Here is an 18,569-nt window from a genome sequence, read left to right as displayed (position 1 = left end):
AATCAATAGCTATTCCTCGCAGAGTGGCCGGAAATGCCTTCACCCAGTAGTCCCGGTCATCCTGGCCATTTGCTTCCCAGATGGTGACGCATGTCTTGCAATACTGTACGGTGTCCTCTAACTCATCGCCCATGAATTTTGGGAGTTTCTGCTTCTCCGGAGTGTGTGCCATCGTTCTTTTCTGTATGGTTTTATGTAGTGCCTGGAAATGGCTACATGTCGGGAAGGTACTATGTGTCTGGGAGGTGCTATATGCTCCTGGTCTGGTCGGACCCCTGTCAACTGGGCTCTGGTCACCTTCGCTTCTATAGTCCCTCCTTCCCGGGGTTGTCGGATCTGACCTTCCTATTTTGATGCCCTCTGACAAGGACAAATTTTTAATGCCAGACAACGTTGCTTCAAAGATAGTGGCGATTTCCTCGTGAAGGTCTCATACCGCCTCCTCTCCTTGTTCGGAAAATTCTGATTGGGTGCTTTGTGATTCGGCTCTGGAGTCTTCTTCGCTTGACGTCGAGTGTGGGGCCTGGTCGGCGAGATCTTCCTCCGCTACGTCTGGAAGTGGTAGGTTCCTGGCGACCTCGGCCAACTCCTTCCATGTACACGGTTTTTGCCTCTCCCGACTACGACTCCAACTCACACTCCGACTTCTGCTGTGTTTCTCCGGACTCCTCGAGTTGGCAACCTCCCTTAGTCACCGTCTCCTGTCGGCCTGTTCTTTTATGCGGAGAGATCTCCATATAGTTCCCTCGTCTACTCCTTTAGTAGTAGTGGTACATTTGTCTTTGTTCAACCATAAGGGCATCAAATGCCAGAGGTACGGCGCCGACTAGCCTCCCTCTCCTTTTCCTCCCTACGACTCCGTTCCTCGTACCGTTGGAGAATTTGTTGCCGCCGAAGTTCCTTTGTCGTTTCCTCCCTTTGGTCTTGGAGTGCAATCAAATTTCTGGCGAGTAACCTTGGAATACTCCCGAGTAGGTCAAAGATGGGGGTGCTGACGGTGAGTTCACCACGCACCGTGCCTTCTGAGATGGCTCTCTCCTGAGCCTCTCACTGCATGTACTGCGTGACTGACACGTCCCACAACTCCACCAAGTCTGTCATCAACTGATCCTCTCGTTCCTCTTTCGCGGTACTCTCTTCGTGCATGTCGCTGTCCACGACAATTAATTGCTGGTTAAATGGCTGGCCCATTAATTGCTTCCACCTGCCACCATAGTTATCTCCAGGTTCGTTCAGGCAACGGCGCCAAAATGTTTAGTCGTAAATGTATAGTTGGCGAATAATCAAATAACATAGTGTTTCCTGCACGTACCCAGCATTCATGAAACAGAACAATTGTACATCATAACATAAATGACAAATGATAATAATTAGACCAGAAAGTTATATCTTTATTCCCATGTCCAGAATTGTCCATACATAATCCCCCTACCGAGGTTCCAACCAACAATATATAGACCCGATGGTTGGTCAAGTTGCCAATCGTCACCAACTCCCAACTACCCAACGGGAACCTCTCGGCAACAACATAAACATAAACACAACATAACACACTTATAACTATTATTCTTACTAACATACGTTTTTACCCCTAACACTCATTATTTGCGGTTGCACAATTATTATTGTTGTTTTTATTGACTCTCGAATGAAGAGTCATCATCTCAATCAAGTAAGATGCTGATTTGTTTCTTGTGCACGTTGATCTGCAACTTACTGCCCTCTAACCAAAGTGTCTAAAAGGTTCATTGCATGCTACCATTGTATGTCTCTATCATCCATATTTTCTGCCCTCTATTCTTTTGCTGCTAAGTTTGGGTTAGATTTGTTTCTCTAGGTATTATAATGATTTGTGAATGGTTGATGCTCAAATCAATAAATGTTACTTTTTTCATTTTGAACCCTTCAAGATGGCAGGATACACTGCTCTAATACCACTTTAATATACACCATAGGTTTTTTTTCCTATTTGAGTTTGTTTTAGAACTATGGAGAAAATAAAATGGAAACAGACCCACATTGACATGGAAACAAAACAAATGGGTAACAATCACATAAGACACCTGATTACAGCTAACTTTTGAATATGCTGACTTAGATGCTATTGTTGCATAACTTGCCCAAGTCTATATCAATGAGGCAACTTCTACATATGATGTGGGTAGTGGGAGAGGCATTATAGTTGATTGTGATTAAAATGAAATTGAACAAAAAGTTGTCTATCATGATTTCAATGAAGACATTCAAGACCCATATGAAGATTATTAAATATTGATATTAATTTTCATTATCTATTGACATTTAAGTCCTTTAAAAATCAATGAATTGTGATTCATTAATATTTTCTTTGAAGCAAGTCATGAGGTATTTAAATATTTTTTTATTTTGTTTATTAGCAATTATGAACATTGAGTTTATGAGTATTACTTATTACTATTTTTAAGAATTTTAAATGGCCAGCAACTTATTTATTTGTGTCATTTGTGAACCCTCTTGGATCATCATGCATTTGTTCTTCACAAGATTTAATTTGGGGCTGACCACTGATGTGTTGCCAATTATAGACCAATTTGAAGTAATATTTTAATCTCCTGAATTTATCCATTGGTCCCTTTCCTTTTGATGCAAAAAATATTTCTCATTGGTGCAGGGCAGCCAATTCATATATAGAATATTGTTCTTCTTTTAGTAGCTCTGCTGCGGTTTCCTGATCTCTTATCCTCAGTAGTATTTATTCTAACCCGTTTTCCATTATTTGTGCAGCGAAAATATGGCCAAGTTCCATTTTATTCACTTAGAGATCTGAGTTCTCATGTTTTCTTAACTTCAATTCAATTTGTATTTAGTGAATTGTATAGCATTGAATTCAGGGGGATGTTATCTGCCATTCTTCTCCTTCACCCTAAAATTTTGGATATGTTAGCCAAATTCTTTCAGATCTGAAAGGGCTTTTTGTGTCAAGGGAGTTGGTGTTGATGCTTAGGATTATAAACCATTAATCCAATATAATTGCATCCTGAAATCTTTCTGTGATTGTTGTTTGAGAGGTGATTCATTTTTGGACATATTATAATCCTGTCTAACTACTTTGCAGTGTAGCTTCTGCCTTTCTTTCTACTGTTCCAAGTGTAAAGCCCCTCAGAGAAGTCTAGATCTATCGTGTTTGTGTCTTCCAGGAAAATTGTAGTGTGCCTTTGCACATGAATCTCTCTCAGTTTGGCATGATTCCATCTCCACCGCTGTCATCTGGTTTGTCATCTGGTAGGAATTATGAAGGAATATGCTTAGAAAAATTTCAGAAAGATATTTGCACAGAGAACAAGTTATATATTATATAATAGAGAAAATCTTTCCATCAGTCAATGACATATGTACAATATTTCTCTAGAATTCCTACTCTAGGAATACCATAGAGAATAAGGAAGAAACTTTCTCAGTGTGTGCCTACCCATGAACATATAATCAGCCAAGGAAGGTTTGTTGTGTGAGAAACTGCTCAACACCCACTCATACTACAGAGAGAATGCTAACAACAGAATAATACCCACAATATATAGTTTTGTGGTTAATACAACATGCCACTATACTTGATGAACTTAAATATGCAAGAACATGTATAAACAAACTGTTTTTTCAATATAATAAGTCTAATGTTACATGGTTGGTGGATTCTGCCAAATAAATGATACGCCAAACTCTATAGTTGCATATTATTGCATTACTGATTTTGTTTTGATAAAATAATAAAATATTACCCATGAGGAAAAATGTGATTAATGTAATGACTACTCATGGCATTCATCTTGAGATGAGAGATCATATCAATCCCCCCTAAAAAAAAAGCTAACATAAAATGCCTGTGAAAGACATCAAAAGTTAAAACATATATATGATAATTATGCATTCTATTTTAATTGTTTCCTTGGTACATGTTAAATAGTTATGTGTGTGTGTACATTTATTATAAAGTCCTTGATCTATATTTTTTTTAAATGTGTTCTTTACTCTATTTTCCTGATAATTATAACATAAACTTAATTCGCAGCCAATTGAGCGCATGGTAAGTTTTGTGAAGGAGCTTGCTGATGATCCTGTGTCATTTGCTGGAAAAGTTGTTCCAGAACATCCAGGAGATGGAAAGGTAGTAATGTTACTATAGTAAAATAGTTGTTTTATTGTCTTATTATGTTCCCTTTTCACAAAATTAGGTATTGATTATTTGTGATTTTTATAGACTCTCGTTGATGTGGCGTTTATATACTATTGCTTAGTTTTTAATAGATTTTGTTGTAGTTTTGGAGATTTCAATGTGTTTGTCTTTGGAAGTACACTTAATGCAACACAAAGACATGTCACATCTTGTATTTGCAGTTATTTATCAATAGTTACTTTATCAAGAACATTTAGGCACAAATTTCTAGAATATGTGATAGCAAACATTATTTTATTAGAAAAAATTAACTGAGACATAGTTAGATTATGATTTAATATTTATTTTTTCTTTATGAATTAAGAAATGCCTTGTGAAAATAAATTAGCAAGCACTTGTTTTGTGCAAATTTATATACGATATTCTTATGTTCACCTCTAGATTGTTTACTATGCATTAGTCAGAGTCTACACACATAAATAATAGAATGAAAATCACACTAGGCATTTGTTTTTTATCTAGATCCTAGGAGATTTGGGGGCCAACCCCACCTTGGTGAAAAATAAGATTATGAAATATTCCAAGGGAAATGAAAGACAAAACTAGCTATTACACAACAATAGTGTTCTACTTCTATTTAATACAAAGATGAATAGGTTACAATGCATGTTACGGATAGATGGGTTTAGAATGTGGATTCCCATGACCAAAAATGGGTGAACATGTCAAATTGGTTTACCTAGTTTATTCTTTGTTATCCAACCCTCCATGCAAAGAATTTAATGAGTATATGTACAATATAGTTACAAAGTAGTTGCAAAATGGTTTAGATCCCATAATCAATATTGCTTGACATTCTTGTTCTATAGTCTATAAATGAAACATTTTGTGACAAATTTGTAAGGTTCTTGACTATGTGGATGATCACCAAGTTATGCATGAAGGATTGCGAGAACATGCATGATAGCGCACAATGTCACAAGTGTGCTTGAACAACAACATGGGATAGGATAGAGGCTTGTATGGTTAGGATAAAGAGTCATAATTGCTTGCACAAGGTTCCTTGGGACTTGAGTGGCTATGCTTTGATCATTTTACCTTTCATGAGAATCAATGACCTCAATTGCATATTTTGTGAGCTTTGGAAATTGAACGTGGAGTTGTGAAAGATTATACCATTTTTACTAATTTATATAATCCCTTGGTTTGACTACTTTGAACAAGTGAGAGTTCCTTGGAAAGTGATGTTTGAATTATTTTATCTTGAACAACTATGTATAGGTGCTCAAGGTCTAAGCTTGAAGGATGTTGAATATCCTCATTTTGAGGTTCTCTAGTAGTGTAGTGATCACTGGCTTTCTGGGTTTGTGCTAGCTTGTTCAGAGCGGTAGTTTGATGTTACTCAGTAGCTCAGATGGTTTAGAGGAGTCATATGACACTTTCTGTTGTTATTTTTGACTTCTAATTTGGGCTCCAAGATTCTTGGAGGAAGCATCTATTTTTAGTCATCACCTAGCCAAGTTCATTTATCATCTTTCATCGTCGCGATCACTCCTACGTAGTCAAATTTCAATTTCAAGGTCAGCGGAGCATAACCCTCGAGGAAGAATGTTGACAAAGTTTACTTCCCAACTCTGCGCAAAGCAAGTTGTCATCCAAACTGTCAAGCACATGCGCCATTGAATTGTGCATCTGAAATAGATCATGTATGTGAGGATCAAATGTAAAACTGTATGCACTCCTCACTATGTACACCTTAGAAAACTCCTCCGCAAGCCCTGTCTGAAATCCCGATGCACTGGAAGGATGCCAAACACTATGATCATTGCTCATATCAAGACTGGGGTCAAAAGCATGGTCAACTTCTAACTCAAAGAGAGGATTATCATAAGACATTGTAGTATTTGCCTCAAACAAGGGATTGTTCACAAACTGGACAATACCTCCATGCTAATCTAAATCATACAACTCTGTACCCTTGGAGTCATGTGCATACGCAAAATCCTCCTGGAACATTTCACACTCTATCTTCCTGCTCTTCTCTCTATGGAGAGAGATAAATGTGCAGGCTCCTATTTGCAATCCCCCTCAACACATAATTCATGTTATTCAATTCAAATTTCATTTCCAATTTAGGTACATTGAGGGTAAATTCTCCTATGTCTTGGAGCCATCTCATGCCCAAAACTATGTTCATCGCCCCCATGTTGACCGCATAGAAGTCAGCCTGTAGCTCATAATCATTTAGCAGTAAGGTGAGATTACTTAACCGCTTGGTGCATGTGAGGGTATATCTGTCTGAAACTCTGATTCTAAATCCATTGGAGTCCTCGGTCTGAAGTCTGCATCAAGCCACAAATCCTTCATCAATAAAATTATGCATTGCTCCAGTGTCAAGCATAACAATGCAACACTGTCTATTGATTGTTCCCTGAATTGGAATGAAATCTCGTCTTGCACATTAGCAAATAATGCCATAGGAGATAGATTCCCATCAAGCCCAAACTCTGTGGAAGCTTTTCCACCCTGATCATCCCCTAAAGCAGCTGGCTGATCTAAAATTTCAGAATCAAAGTCGTCATATAATATGCCCACATTAAATGATTTTCCTTGCCCTTAGGCCTCAAAGGGCAATCATGCTCTCTATTGTAAGGCTCCTTGCACCAAAAACACAATTTCTTTTTCCTTAACTCCTCCCGTGTCTCCTCATCCACCATGGTTGCTGATTTCTTTTTCTTATCAACAAATTGTTGAGGAATCTCATTGCTGGTAGAAGGAACATCTTTATGCGAACTCTTGCTTTTTGGGGCTACAAACTTGTTGTGATGTATTCACACATCACCCCATTGCAAATGGGGACCCCTACTTTTTTTTGCTTTCTAGGGTTTGCTTTCTAGGTTTTTAGGGTTTTGTCTATTAGCCTTTGTATGCTGAGTGCTACCAGAGGGATCACTAAGAGAGCAGGCTTTGTTTTAGCTAAAGGTGAGTCAGTGGATGCTCCAGGTTAGGGTCATCTTTGAAAGTCTTCCTTAGAACAAGGTTTTGCTCTTGTTGCTAATTGTGTCTTGTTTGAGTTTGAGGAGGTCAATGAAGCTTGGTGAGTGAGTATCATCTTTGAAGATCTGAGTTAGGTCAAATTGGTGAGTGATGAAGTCTGGAATGTCATCCTGATCTTCAAATGTCCTGAAATTTGGCTGTCTGGAATGTCATCCTGATACTGAAATTTGACTAAATCTGAAAACTTGAAGAATCCTCCAAAAACTAGATTTTGCATTAGAACTCCTGGAGGTCCGAAACCACTCTCAAACATCCTGACGGTATATATAGAATATAACTAAATGTTATATTCCATATATGAATCCTGACGGAGAGACCAAAATGTCAAATTTCGCTCCTGACCCTTCCAAAGGGTCCAAAGCGAATTTCAATTTCGCTCCTAACCCTTCCAAAGGGTCCAAAGTGAAATTCTCCATAAGACATTCTACTTTGACCCAAACTTAGAACTAACTCATTCCCAAGCATTATTGAGGGCAAAACACTTATTTGGATGAAGAAATGTGAGAAATGAAGTCAAGATTTGAGCCTAAATGTGAATTTCGCTCCTGGCCCTTCCAAAGGGTCCAGAGCGAGATTCTCCCTAGACACTATTTTCTCCCTTGTTTGGGCTAACAAACCTTGTTCCTTGGACATGGTGGGGTAGATTGATATGTTCTTGCCTCAGGGAGTGATTGAAAGCATTGAGGAATGAAGATTTTGACCTAAGACATGAATTTTGCTCCTGACCCTTCCAAAGGGTCCAGAGCGAAATTCACTTTTCCTCTATTTTTGCTCTTTGATATGGCCAAGTTTTGGATTTTTGAGGCATGGTTGAGGAGGCTTTGATGCATATTTGCCTTTGAGAAGAGGTTTGAGGTGATGAATTGGTAGAAATCAACCCAAAAGGAGAATTTCACTCCTGACCCTTCCAAAGGGTCTAGAGTGAAATTCCCTATAGGTCCTGTCCTTGGCCTAGGTCCAGAGCGAAATCCTCAGTTTGACCCCCTATCTTGCCTAAAATGATGAAAATGACCTTGTTTTGAGCTAAAAGGATGGCAAATGGATTTGATTATTGTGGAGAAAGGAGCTTGAATTTTATCAAGTTTGAAGGAGAATTAGATGAAGGAAGTGCAAAACCAACCAAGAATGTGGATTTTGCTCCTGACCCTTCCAAAGGGTCTAGAGCGAAAATCCCCATAGACCTCATTTTCTTCCTTTTTTTGGCCAAGTTCTTAGTTTCTAAGGCATGTTGGAGGGTGGATTGACATGTTTTTGCCTTAGGGAGTGACTCAAAGTGAAAATGTGAAGGATTTTAGCCTAAAATAGAAATTTTGCTCCTGACCCTTCCAGAGGGTCCAGAGCGGTATTCCCCAAAACCTCCTTTTTTTCTCAATTTTTGTTCCAAGCCAAGTGTGGGTTAGGGTGAATTGGGATTGGAGATGTCCTTAAGCATGGCTTTGAGTTGCTAGTGATCATCAAATGTGAAGGATTTTGGCCTAGAAGGAGAATTTTGCTCCTGACCCTTCCAAATGGTCCAGAGCGAAATTCTTAAGAGCACCTCTTTCCCTTTCAAAACAAGTCAAGTTCTTGGTTTTTATGGCCTGGATAGGAACAGATTGATATGTCCTTGCCCTTTTGAGGTGAATTGAAGTGGAAAAATGATGAAATAAGCTCAAGAAGGAGAATTTCGCTCCTGACCCTTCCAAAGGGTCCAGAGCGAAATTCCTAAAATCCACCTTTTCCTTTCATTTTTGTGTCAAGCTAAGTGTGGATCAAGGTAGATTGAGCTTGTAAGGACCCCTAGGCATGCCTTGGAATGGATTGTGGCCACCAATGGCCAAGATTTTGAGCTAGGACAAGGATTTCGCTTGTGACCCTTCCAAAGGGTCCAGGGCGAAATCCTAAATAGGTCCTGTCCCTGGCCATGATTTTTAGCGAAATTCTCCTTTCTAGCCATTTTGAGGGTCAAGCAAGTGTTGCATGTATGGGAGAGGGATCCAAAGATGAGATTTCAAGTATAGAGAGTGAAAAGGAGAGGCCTTGGTGAAAGAAAACAAGCAAGTCAAGAAATTCGCTCCTGACCCTTCCAAAGGGTCCAGAGCAAAATTCTCAATTTCACCTAGTTTGCTCATGATGAAGGTCAAGAGATGGATTCCCAGGCCTTGGTGGAGAGAATATTAGTGTATGCTTGCCTTGGAAGGCATTTTGGAGTAGAGAAATGATAGAATTTGTCCTAGAATGTGAATTTTGCTCTTGACCCTTCCAAAGGGTCCAGAGCGAAATTCTTAAAACCTCTATTTTGCTCCAATTTCGCATCAAGCCTAGTGTTGATTGAGATTAAAGGCATCCTTAGACATGCATTTGAGCAAGTTGTGGTCACAAAATGTGAAGATTTTGTCCTAAAATGCAAATTTCACTCCTGACCCTTCCAAAGGATCCAGAGCGAAATTCCTTATAGGTCATGTCCTTGGCCAAGGTCCAAAGCGAAATCCTCTCTTTTGGTCTTTTAGGAGGTCAAATCAATGATGTCTTCAGGAGAAATCAATTCAAAGGTCAAGGGAAGTTCAAGGCAAGGAGATGATGAAATTTGAGCTAAAATACAAATTTCACTCCTGACCCTTCCAAAGGGTCCAGAGCGAAATTCTTATAGGGCCTGTCCCTGGGGAGGATCTTGAGCGAATTTCATTCTAATGCCTTTTTGTTGATGATTTAAGGTAAGAAATGCTATGATCAGGATAAATATATCATGTGTCCTTAATCATCTTTTGGTTTGTTTTGCAGATGGAGGAGGATCAGACCAAGACAAGGACGACTTGTTCTAGTCCATCATCATCAAGGACATTCCAAAGGCATAAAGGTGGACTACATGTGTTCTAGGAGTTGCCATCTACCTCCAAAACCTTCACTTCGCCACACTAAGGAACCACAAGATGACAAAGAAAGGTTTCGCCAGCACTTCAAGGCAAGGTATGCTACCGGAGAAGGAAGACTTGACGATAAGAAAGCCTCATCAAGCACTTGGGAGTAAAAGAGGTGCATCATTCATCAAATTGAGACAGAAAAGAGATCAACGAAGACAGACGTCAGACAAGGTGGCATCCCAGTCACTGCTCCTCCAGTCGGATTGGTCCACCTCAGCATGTCCAGATTCAATGCACCTGACTCATTGGAGGTGGCACAAAATTCGATGTACCTACCCCTGCTTCCTATTGGTCCTCGCTCTGGGAATGCAATTTTCTAATTGGCTAAGGAAGTTTATTGTAACAAACTCTAATTAGGGTTTCTATCTTGTAATCCTGGCCATTGATTCTAAGTCAATCAGAGCTGTTTGTTTGTAAAGGGCTCCCTATATAAAGCCTTGGCTCCTCATTTGTAAAGGTTAATAGCTGGCTAATAGTGAATAGTCAGAGAGTAGGAAATAGTTAGAGTAGAGTAGAAAGAGAAGGCAAAGATTGTTGCCAAGATATTGTTGCAAAAGACTTGTAAACTTCACTATCACCAACTATGGGTTGATTCAACAATTTGCATGGTCTCTATACTTCTCAAATTTGATTTCATGTTATTAGGTGAATGGAAGAAATTTGTATGATCAACGGTGAAATTCGTATATTCATACTACTAGCAGTTTGTTGATTGCAGACTTGCCTTGCGTAGTCAACTGGAATCATTCAGCTTAAGCTTAACTTCAATTATCGCTTCTTCATTGATATGCATCAACTTGACGGTGTCTATGCTTGTAGCGGTGATCTGAACATCATAAAGCCATCCTTAGAAGATCGCACTAACCTTGTGGAGATGATCCTAGCATGTCAAAGCAAGACTTAGTTAGAGTTTCATCAAAGGTCATCCATTGCTCTTACATTCTTAGTGTTAGAAATAGATCCCGTTCTAACCCTTATCCTTTTTCCTTTTTTCAAAATCAAGGGCCAGTGAAATTCATTCCAGTAATATCCAAAGCAAATCAGACATTTAGGTCATCGAAAGTAAGTCCCCTTGTGATTCCAGCAAAATCACATCATACCGCAAGAGCTTATACACACGTAGATACCCTACATACAAGAACCTTGGAGTTACTCCGATTGATCCTTCGACGAGATCTTCAACAGTTGGGAGCTTTATTCAAGAGAGGATAAGGTACCTTTAGGTATTTTATTTTGTGTTCGCATGTGCATGAAAAACACATCAACAGAACTCCATACTTCTAGCCTTCTTCATTGCCTCTTGTAATGATGGTGGGTCAAAAGCTTTTATCCATCCTCTCAAAGGCTCCATTAAGCCTTCAATGAAGATCACAATTAATCTCCACTCTGAAACGTTGGGAACCATAATTGAAAGCTTCTAAAATTCACCAATGTATCCCTCCAAACTCCCAACTTGTTTAAGCTGAGCAAGGTCTTTGAAATATGTTTCCAGATCCTTCTTATCAAAGTGTTCAACCAACCTATCAGCAAACTCCTGATAAGAGGTACTGTAATTATGCTTTCAAGGTAACCATCCCATTGTGCCACCAGTCATGGGCCACCCCATCTAAGAGCAAAATTGCAAACTTTATTTGATCTCCCTCTATCATAGGGCATAGGTTAAAGTAAGTGTATATCTTATGAATCCATGACCGTGCTATGACCTTCCCACTACCATCAAACAGTGGTAAGGTGAGTTTACTGGTAGCATATTCAAGGTCCATGTTCCGATTCCTTGGTCTTCTATCTTGCCTTGCCTTAGCATGCTCCCTCCTTTGGCTCATGAATAGGTCAAATTTTAAATGTTCTCTTACATCCGGGGGTAGTAAATTCCACTCATCATGTATTGTCATCACATTATCAGCAAATGTAGCATCGTCATCTTCCCCAATACCTTCTTCTGGTTTATTCCTCAAGAAGGCAGATCGTGTAGGCCGATCAATGGTGTGAGTAGGTTCTCTATGTGCCATGGGAGTCCCAACCACACTCCTATTGTCATTTGGATCATGATTTTGTCTCCTAGGATTAGCCAACTGCTGGATGGCTGTAGTGAGCTGCTGCAATGTATCAACTACACGTTGTTGTTCATCTTGTAAACCTCTCAAGGTTTCTCTCACTTCCCTAGCTTCATCCCATGGTGGACTGTTTTCCCTTTTGTTACCCATACTTGTAACCTGTCCAGTATCACTAGAAGACAACCCCTAATGAGTACCAATCAATCGAGATTTTGTTTTTCCTTCACGTACTTGCAATGGATGCCAAGTTTTCTAGAATTCCCTCTAATAATATCTTCTTTCCCTGTCACTTGGTTGCATTAACAATCTAATTTAAACCCCAAGGATTGTAGGAAACTGCTCTAATACCACTGTGATATCCCTTGGTAAATCTGACCCTGTTGTGATGATTTGAGCTCCAAGGAATATTCTCAAACACTTGCAAAGTCTGTACTTGTTCTTTGTTTCAGTTTGTTTGGTTTTGTTTTGATGATTTCCAAATGATGACCAAATGCTTTAAAAAATGAATGTAAATAAGCTTAACAAATAACAGAGATGCAATGCAAGAGTTCTCTTTTGGATTTCCAATGGCTTATGAAGATTGAAAATGATTGTAGTTGATTCCTACAGCCAATAAGCATTTCTACAAACACTTGGCTTGCATACTGGTGATTCAATATAAACTGAAATGAACAGCTACAGCAAGGGCATTTCATCAAATAGTTATTGTGCAACCTTATAACTCCTTATTTTTGAATGCCAAAGCCAAGTACAATGTGCCAAACTAAATGATGTTAATATATAATGAGAAACTTGGATTGTAATGGCAGTTTGTTGCTGAAAATACTTGATGGTGCGCCTACTGGTAAAGAGTTCTTCAACATATAACATTCACCAATGGGGCACATTTTCATAGGCACTTAGGTCTGTTGAAGGACACACCTAAACCTAGACAATAAAATCTGAAATGAAGCTTCAGTTTGATCTATTATGGCTGCAATAATGAATCTTTAGGTTTGCAGTTGATTAACCTTTATTGCTCCACATTCACTTTAGGCACAAATTGGTATTCTGAATGAAGCCCGCACTCTGGCAATAATCTCAATTGGTATCTCACAACCTCAAAATTGCTCAAACACTGAAGAGTTTTCGTTCTCCAATGGTTGAAGATGCTTGATAATCTACAAAAACCCTTGGTCTCTCACAAATCCCAAAGCACTTGATAAAAGACAAAGTCGAATATTCTTAACATAATGAGTTTGATTTGCTTTGAAGCCCTTTTAATACTTCTTTGAATGGCTCAACCCCAAAAGTAATTAAATAACATTTAAATGTTATTTTAGTACTTACTTCATGGACTTAGAATTAGTCTTGGGCGTACTTTTCCAACGAGTATTAATTACTCATGACCCTCAAAATGGCCCCACTTTATTATAAAGTCAATTTATAACTTTATAATATAACTTAAATAATTAAACATCATTAAAGGGCATTAAAATATTAATATCTCATTAAATACTCATTATTTTGACAAGTCGTCTGAAGCAGGGGGTCAACCACTGCATCCACTACGCATCCAACTGCCTTACTAAAAATAGCAAGGGTCCCTCTCAATCATCCACTGACTTACTATATATAGTAAGTGTGAGAAATTGAGTCAAACGAAGGCCAGTCTTGAACCAAACTGAGTTCTGGAGAAGAGAACACTCTACCAACCACCCACCAAGACCCTCTAACCATCCGCTTTAGCCTATGAGGGCCAAAATAATAGGCTAATCCATCAGGATAGGAACAAGCTAAAAAGGGGACATTATATTGTATAGCCTAGGGAGTGGCATGAGCATAGGGGAAGGTGGTGCTTGGGATTTGAATATTTTTTTGTTGCTATTTGGAGGCATTTAGGGTCTACACTACCATTTCTATCAATTTCATGACCTTTGGAGAAGTTATTGAAGATTGGCTTCCAAACTACAAGTGCAAGTTAGCTGAATTCAACTCTAGTTCAGTCTATTTCATTGCTGCAAATTTTGGGTATGTTTGAATTAGATATGTAATGCTATTTAATGATTTGGGTTGCTCTTTCTTTTGGAAAAAAGTGCATTTTCGGATTAGAAATAAAATCTAGAATTTTCAGCTTCATATATTTCTGAGTTTTGTCAATTTTTAGAGTTGTTAAATTGCTGCAATTTATTTATTACCTACACTTTGTTTATCATCTCAAAACCATTGCAAAACACAAATAAAACTAAGGGAAAACAGGGTAGCATACTACTATGGTATCAAAGATTGCAATGTATTCTACCATCCTGAAGGGTCTAGTAAGAAGATGAAGACTATTGAAGAGCAAAAACTAGAAGGGCTGATAGAATTGAAGCAAAGTTATCAAAGACAAAGTGAAAGTTGTCAAAATTATGGAGAGAATTGGGAAAATTTGTACTTGCATGAGCATCTTGGGTGGTTAAGATCCATCTTTAAAAAGAAAATAGAAGTCAATGAAAAATATTTTCTTAGCGTAAGAAAAAATGAGAAACATAGAAATGAATAGGGATTCATAGTAGATCATTCGGAGGGAGATAGTGCCTTGATAAATAAAGACTATGTGACAGGGTTTCAAAAAGACTCTTTGGACATGTTTGTGCATGAAGGGAAAGACAAAACATCAGCCTTGAGTTTGAGTTAAGATATTTCCAATGATGATGGTTCAAATAGATATAGATTGGATGATCATACACAACCTTTGGAGAGGAGTGTTTATGAAGACATCAGTGCTAATGAGATTCGGAATGACTCTCTCATAGAGGCAAGTACTCAGGAGGAGGACAAGGAGCACTTTATTTCTGAACAAAGCAATCAGTCCTTTGACACATGGAATAGAAGCATGATTCAAGGGTTTTAGTGAAAATATTTCATCAGCGAATTCGATATTCTTGGGCTGTGACTTTGGTAGGTTTTCATAAAAATCATTTTGATTTTTCAGTTTTTTACTTAGCTGAAAGGAAATAATCGATGATTTATTTTTACATTCGCTGGAACAATTTTTTTATATTTCTATTATATTTTATTCATTATGTGATGTCCCCAAACAAGACTCCATCAAGTATTGGTAATATTAAGTAAGCTCCTTGTATTATCTTTATAAATGATGATAGCATTCAAAGCCAATACAGAAAAGGACAAATGATTAAGATCAAGTATGAATCAATGTTGATTAAGCCAAGTAATGCGAAAGGCAACAATTAATATGGTAAACAACATCTTAAGTTTTCAATGTTTATGGTTGAAGACAAGTCAGCATTTATGGAAGATTTGTGTGACTGCTAAAGAGCAGCGATCCAATGAACACTACAATACAAATGATGGTGGGAAGACTCTTCCAGATAATACAGTGGCTTTCTGATTTGGTAAAGAATATTATTGAGATGGTAACAAATGATGACAAATCAATTGTGATTGACAAAAAGTTGATTGATAAAGAAGTTTAAAAAGTAATTATATTTGTGCAGCAATGAATCTCAAGAAACAGATTAATGCTTGAAGATTTTATGAGCAGAAATTAATATATGAATAAGAAACAATTCTTATATCTCATAAGGAAGCAATTAAATAACATAACAAGACAGTGATGATATAACACACAATGATCTTAACAAAGCAGCAAACTATGGTAAAAGCCGACGATTTGTATGATTAACAAAAGACAAATACCCTACAACAATATTAATATACAATATTTGTGGGGTCCACCTCCTTATGTTAGAACCCCCACTAAAAGACAATATTCCTACTTAAAAGAATAATAAAAGAGCAGCGATTAAGATTTTGTTAAGCAACATAAATAAGGCTTTCTAAATAGTATGGAGCATGGAAGTCAGCCAATTTTTTATCAGGGAGCTATCATTAATGATGCAACGATCATTATGATTACTAAGGCAATGATTTAAAAGAGACTAGAGATCAAAGCTGGTGCAACAAGACAAAGTAGTGATCAATATTAATATGATACGATTTGTTTTAAAAGGCTACGGTTGATATTTATGTGAAGCAATAACAAGCAAAGGCTGCGATTACCTTGTTTATATTAATTATAAAAATTAAACTAGAAGGTCAACGATTAAGAAGAACAAAGAGTTGCATTTCATCAAGACGTATGACCATTGAAAAAGGATCGCATTCCTTAGGAAGGAACATGAAAGTATAACTAGAGTTTGCACGTGGTGGTGTAAAGGGTAGTGATAAGAAGCAATGAAAAGACATGAAGACTAGCAGATCTTAGAAAGAAAAATAATAGTATATGCAGATTTCTGTGAAGAATTTTGAGGTAGTTCTATAAGGCATATTTGTGAGCAAAATTACAACATACTTTAAAGAAATTGAGAGCAGATTTATGATAGTATCTAAAGCAAGGTTGTGAAGAAGAATATGCAGATTTGAAAGTATAAGGCATATTTGTGAGCAAAATTACAACATACTTTAAAGAAATTGAGAGCAGATTTATGATAGTATCTAAAGTGAGGTTGTGAAGAAGAATATGTAGATTTAAAAGGAAGTATATGGAAGTTTGTAGAGTAGATTTAGAGTAGAGTGTATGGTGTGGATTGGTATCTTTAAAACTCAGAAATGCTCTTAGAGCTGACAACCCATCAAATAAGGGTGGTATATAGCTCACTTGTTACGAGGCTAAAAGATGCACAAGTACAAGGTTGATAGTCAGACACAGTGCCAAGAGAATATTGCAAGAGTATAAGGTTATAATCAGAGACAGCTATCAGACTGAGGCAGAACCTCTTATACATTGAAACGCATGATCTTAAAGTCATAATTCAGAAATAACGAATTACATGTATTGGTTGATTTCCATTCTCGGATTGGTAATCAAATCAGACTTCATTATTTTGAACATAACTTCAGTATTCTATATCAGGGATGTGGCATCATTATTACAGACCTGATACCTTCTTCTATTAATAGATAAGTATTCCATTCTCAAGACTATTGTTAATCATTAAGTAAATCATATGTGCATAGTAAAGATCTACATCCGTTTATACAATTCTTTAAAATCTATTTGTTCTTTGACATGTTTGGTGTCTTAAAAATCAGTTTGAAAGCAATTTATAAAATGATACAAAGAGGGTCATTACACATTAAATGAGCATTCATATTTCTATGATCTGCTTGCAGCTTAACAGTTAACAATATTACTACAGTTTATGAATATTTTTTTCACATTGTATATTTGATGATATCTTTCAAAATAAAATTGTTGAAGTCGATATACATGAATTATGGAAATAAGTCATTCTTTTGAAGTTTGAACAATCAACCCCACATTTTTCTGATTGTTTACATAGGAACACCCCATAATTTGAATACAGATCAAATCTAAATTGAAATATATAAATATATGAAGAAAATTCAGATTTAAACAATTTGAGTGTCACTTCTTTAATTCTACAAAAGCACTGAAAGTGTTACATCCTGTAGATGTTTTGTGGTCTATGATATGTATTGAACTCAAATTTATTTAGAGGTTGTACTTTTTTTTTGGTCTATGATATGTATTAAACTCATCGTATTGGACTCAAACTCGGCAGTCCAAAATGGGACTCACACTCGGCTAAGACTCATCAAAGAAAACCATAGTTTTACAAAAAAATAAAATGAATGCATTTAAAGAACATAAGAGGCATAATTGAAACATTACACATGTCATGTGATCGTCAAACACTCAATATTTGAAATTTCATCATTCATGAATCATAAATTTATAATCGTACTCAATTTCAAAATTTCAAATGTATAGCAGCATCATAAGTTTATAAATGTTTACATATGATGATATGTCAAAATCAGAAAAGCAACCAAATAAAATCTACATCTTCATTTTCCTCTACTAATGTAACCCAATTTTTGAGGCCTCAAACTAGAAGGTGCTATGGGAGGAGGTGTTTCTTGTTCTTCAAAATCAAAATTGTCTTCATCCTCCTCCATTGCGTCCAATTCTGCTTCTTTTTCTGCCCCTCTCTCCAATTCTCCAAGATCTTCTTTAGTAAGGAGGACATCATCATCATTTTGTTCACTGACAATCTATTCACCATATGGATCAATATCATCCAAGTCCATGGACTCATGTGAAAGTCCACCTTTCTAGTTCGAAGGCGAAGGTTGTGTTGATGGGTGTTTTGTGACCACAGAATAAAGTTTCCAAAGGACACTCTATCCTCCCTTGAGAAAAATCCTATGTATGCTCAGATTGTGAAAGATCGTACAAGTGACTCCAAGGTTCCTATTACGAACGTGTGACTTTATGTTGGATATGAGCTCGTTTGGCTTGATGTATGTTGGTAACACAAAGGGACTTACGTTTGAACCATTCTTCACTTCTTCTGCAATGCTAGCTAGAACTTCATCGTATATTGCAATCTCGTG

General features: G+C 37.4%; 1 protein-coding gene across 1 annotated transcript in view; it reads left to right on the top strand.

The window, feature by feature from the left end:
- The window catches only part of LOC131078078 (uncharacterized), a 242,299-nt gene that overhangs the window by 121,531 nt on the left and 102,199 nt on the right, over positions 1 to 18,569 (top strand). Inside the window, exon 11 of the mRNA XM_058015721.2 lies at positions 4,046 to 4,141. Within this exon, the coding sequence (XP_057871704.2) occupies positions 4,046 to 4,141 (96 nt within the window). The remainder of the gene's footprint in view (positions 1 to 4,045; positions 4,142 to 18,569) is intronic.

Source organism: Cryptomeria japonica, chromosome 9, assembly GCF_030272615.1.
Source record: "Cryptomeria japonica chromosome 9, Sugi_1.0, whole genome shotgun sequence".
NCBI lineage: Eukaryota > Viridiplantae > Streptophyta > Pinopsida > Cupressales > Cupressaceae > Cryptomeria > Cryptomeria japonica.
This window is presented reverse-complemented; position numbering and strand designations above follow the sequence as displayed.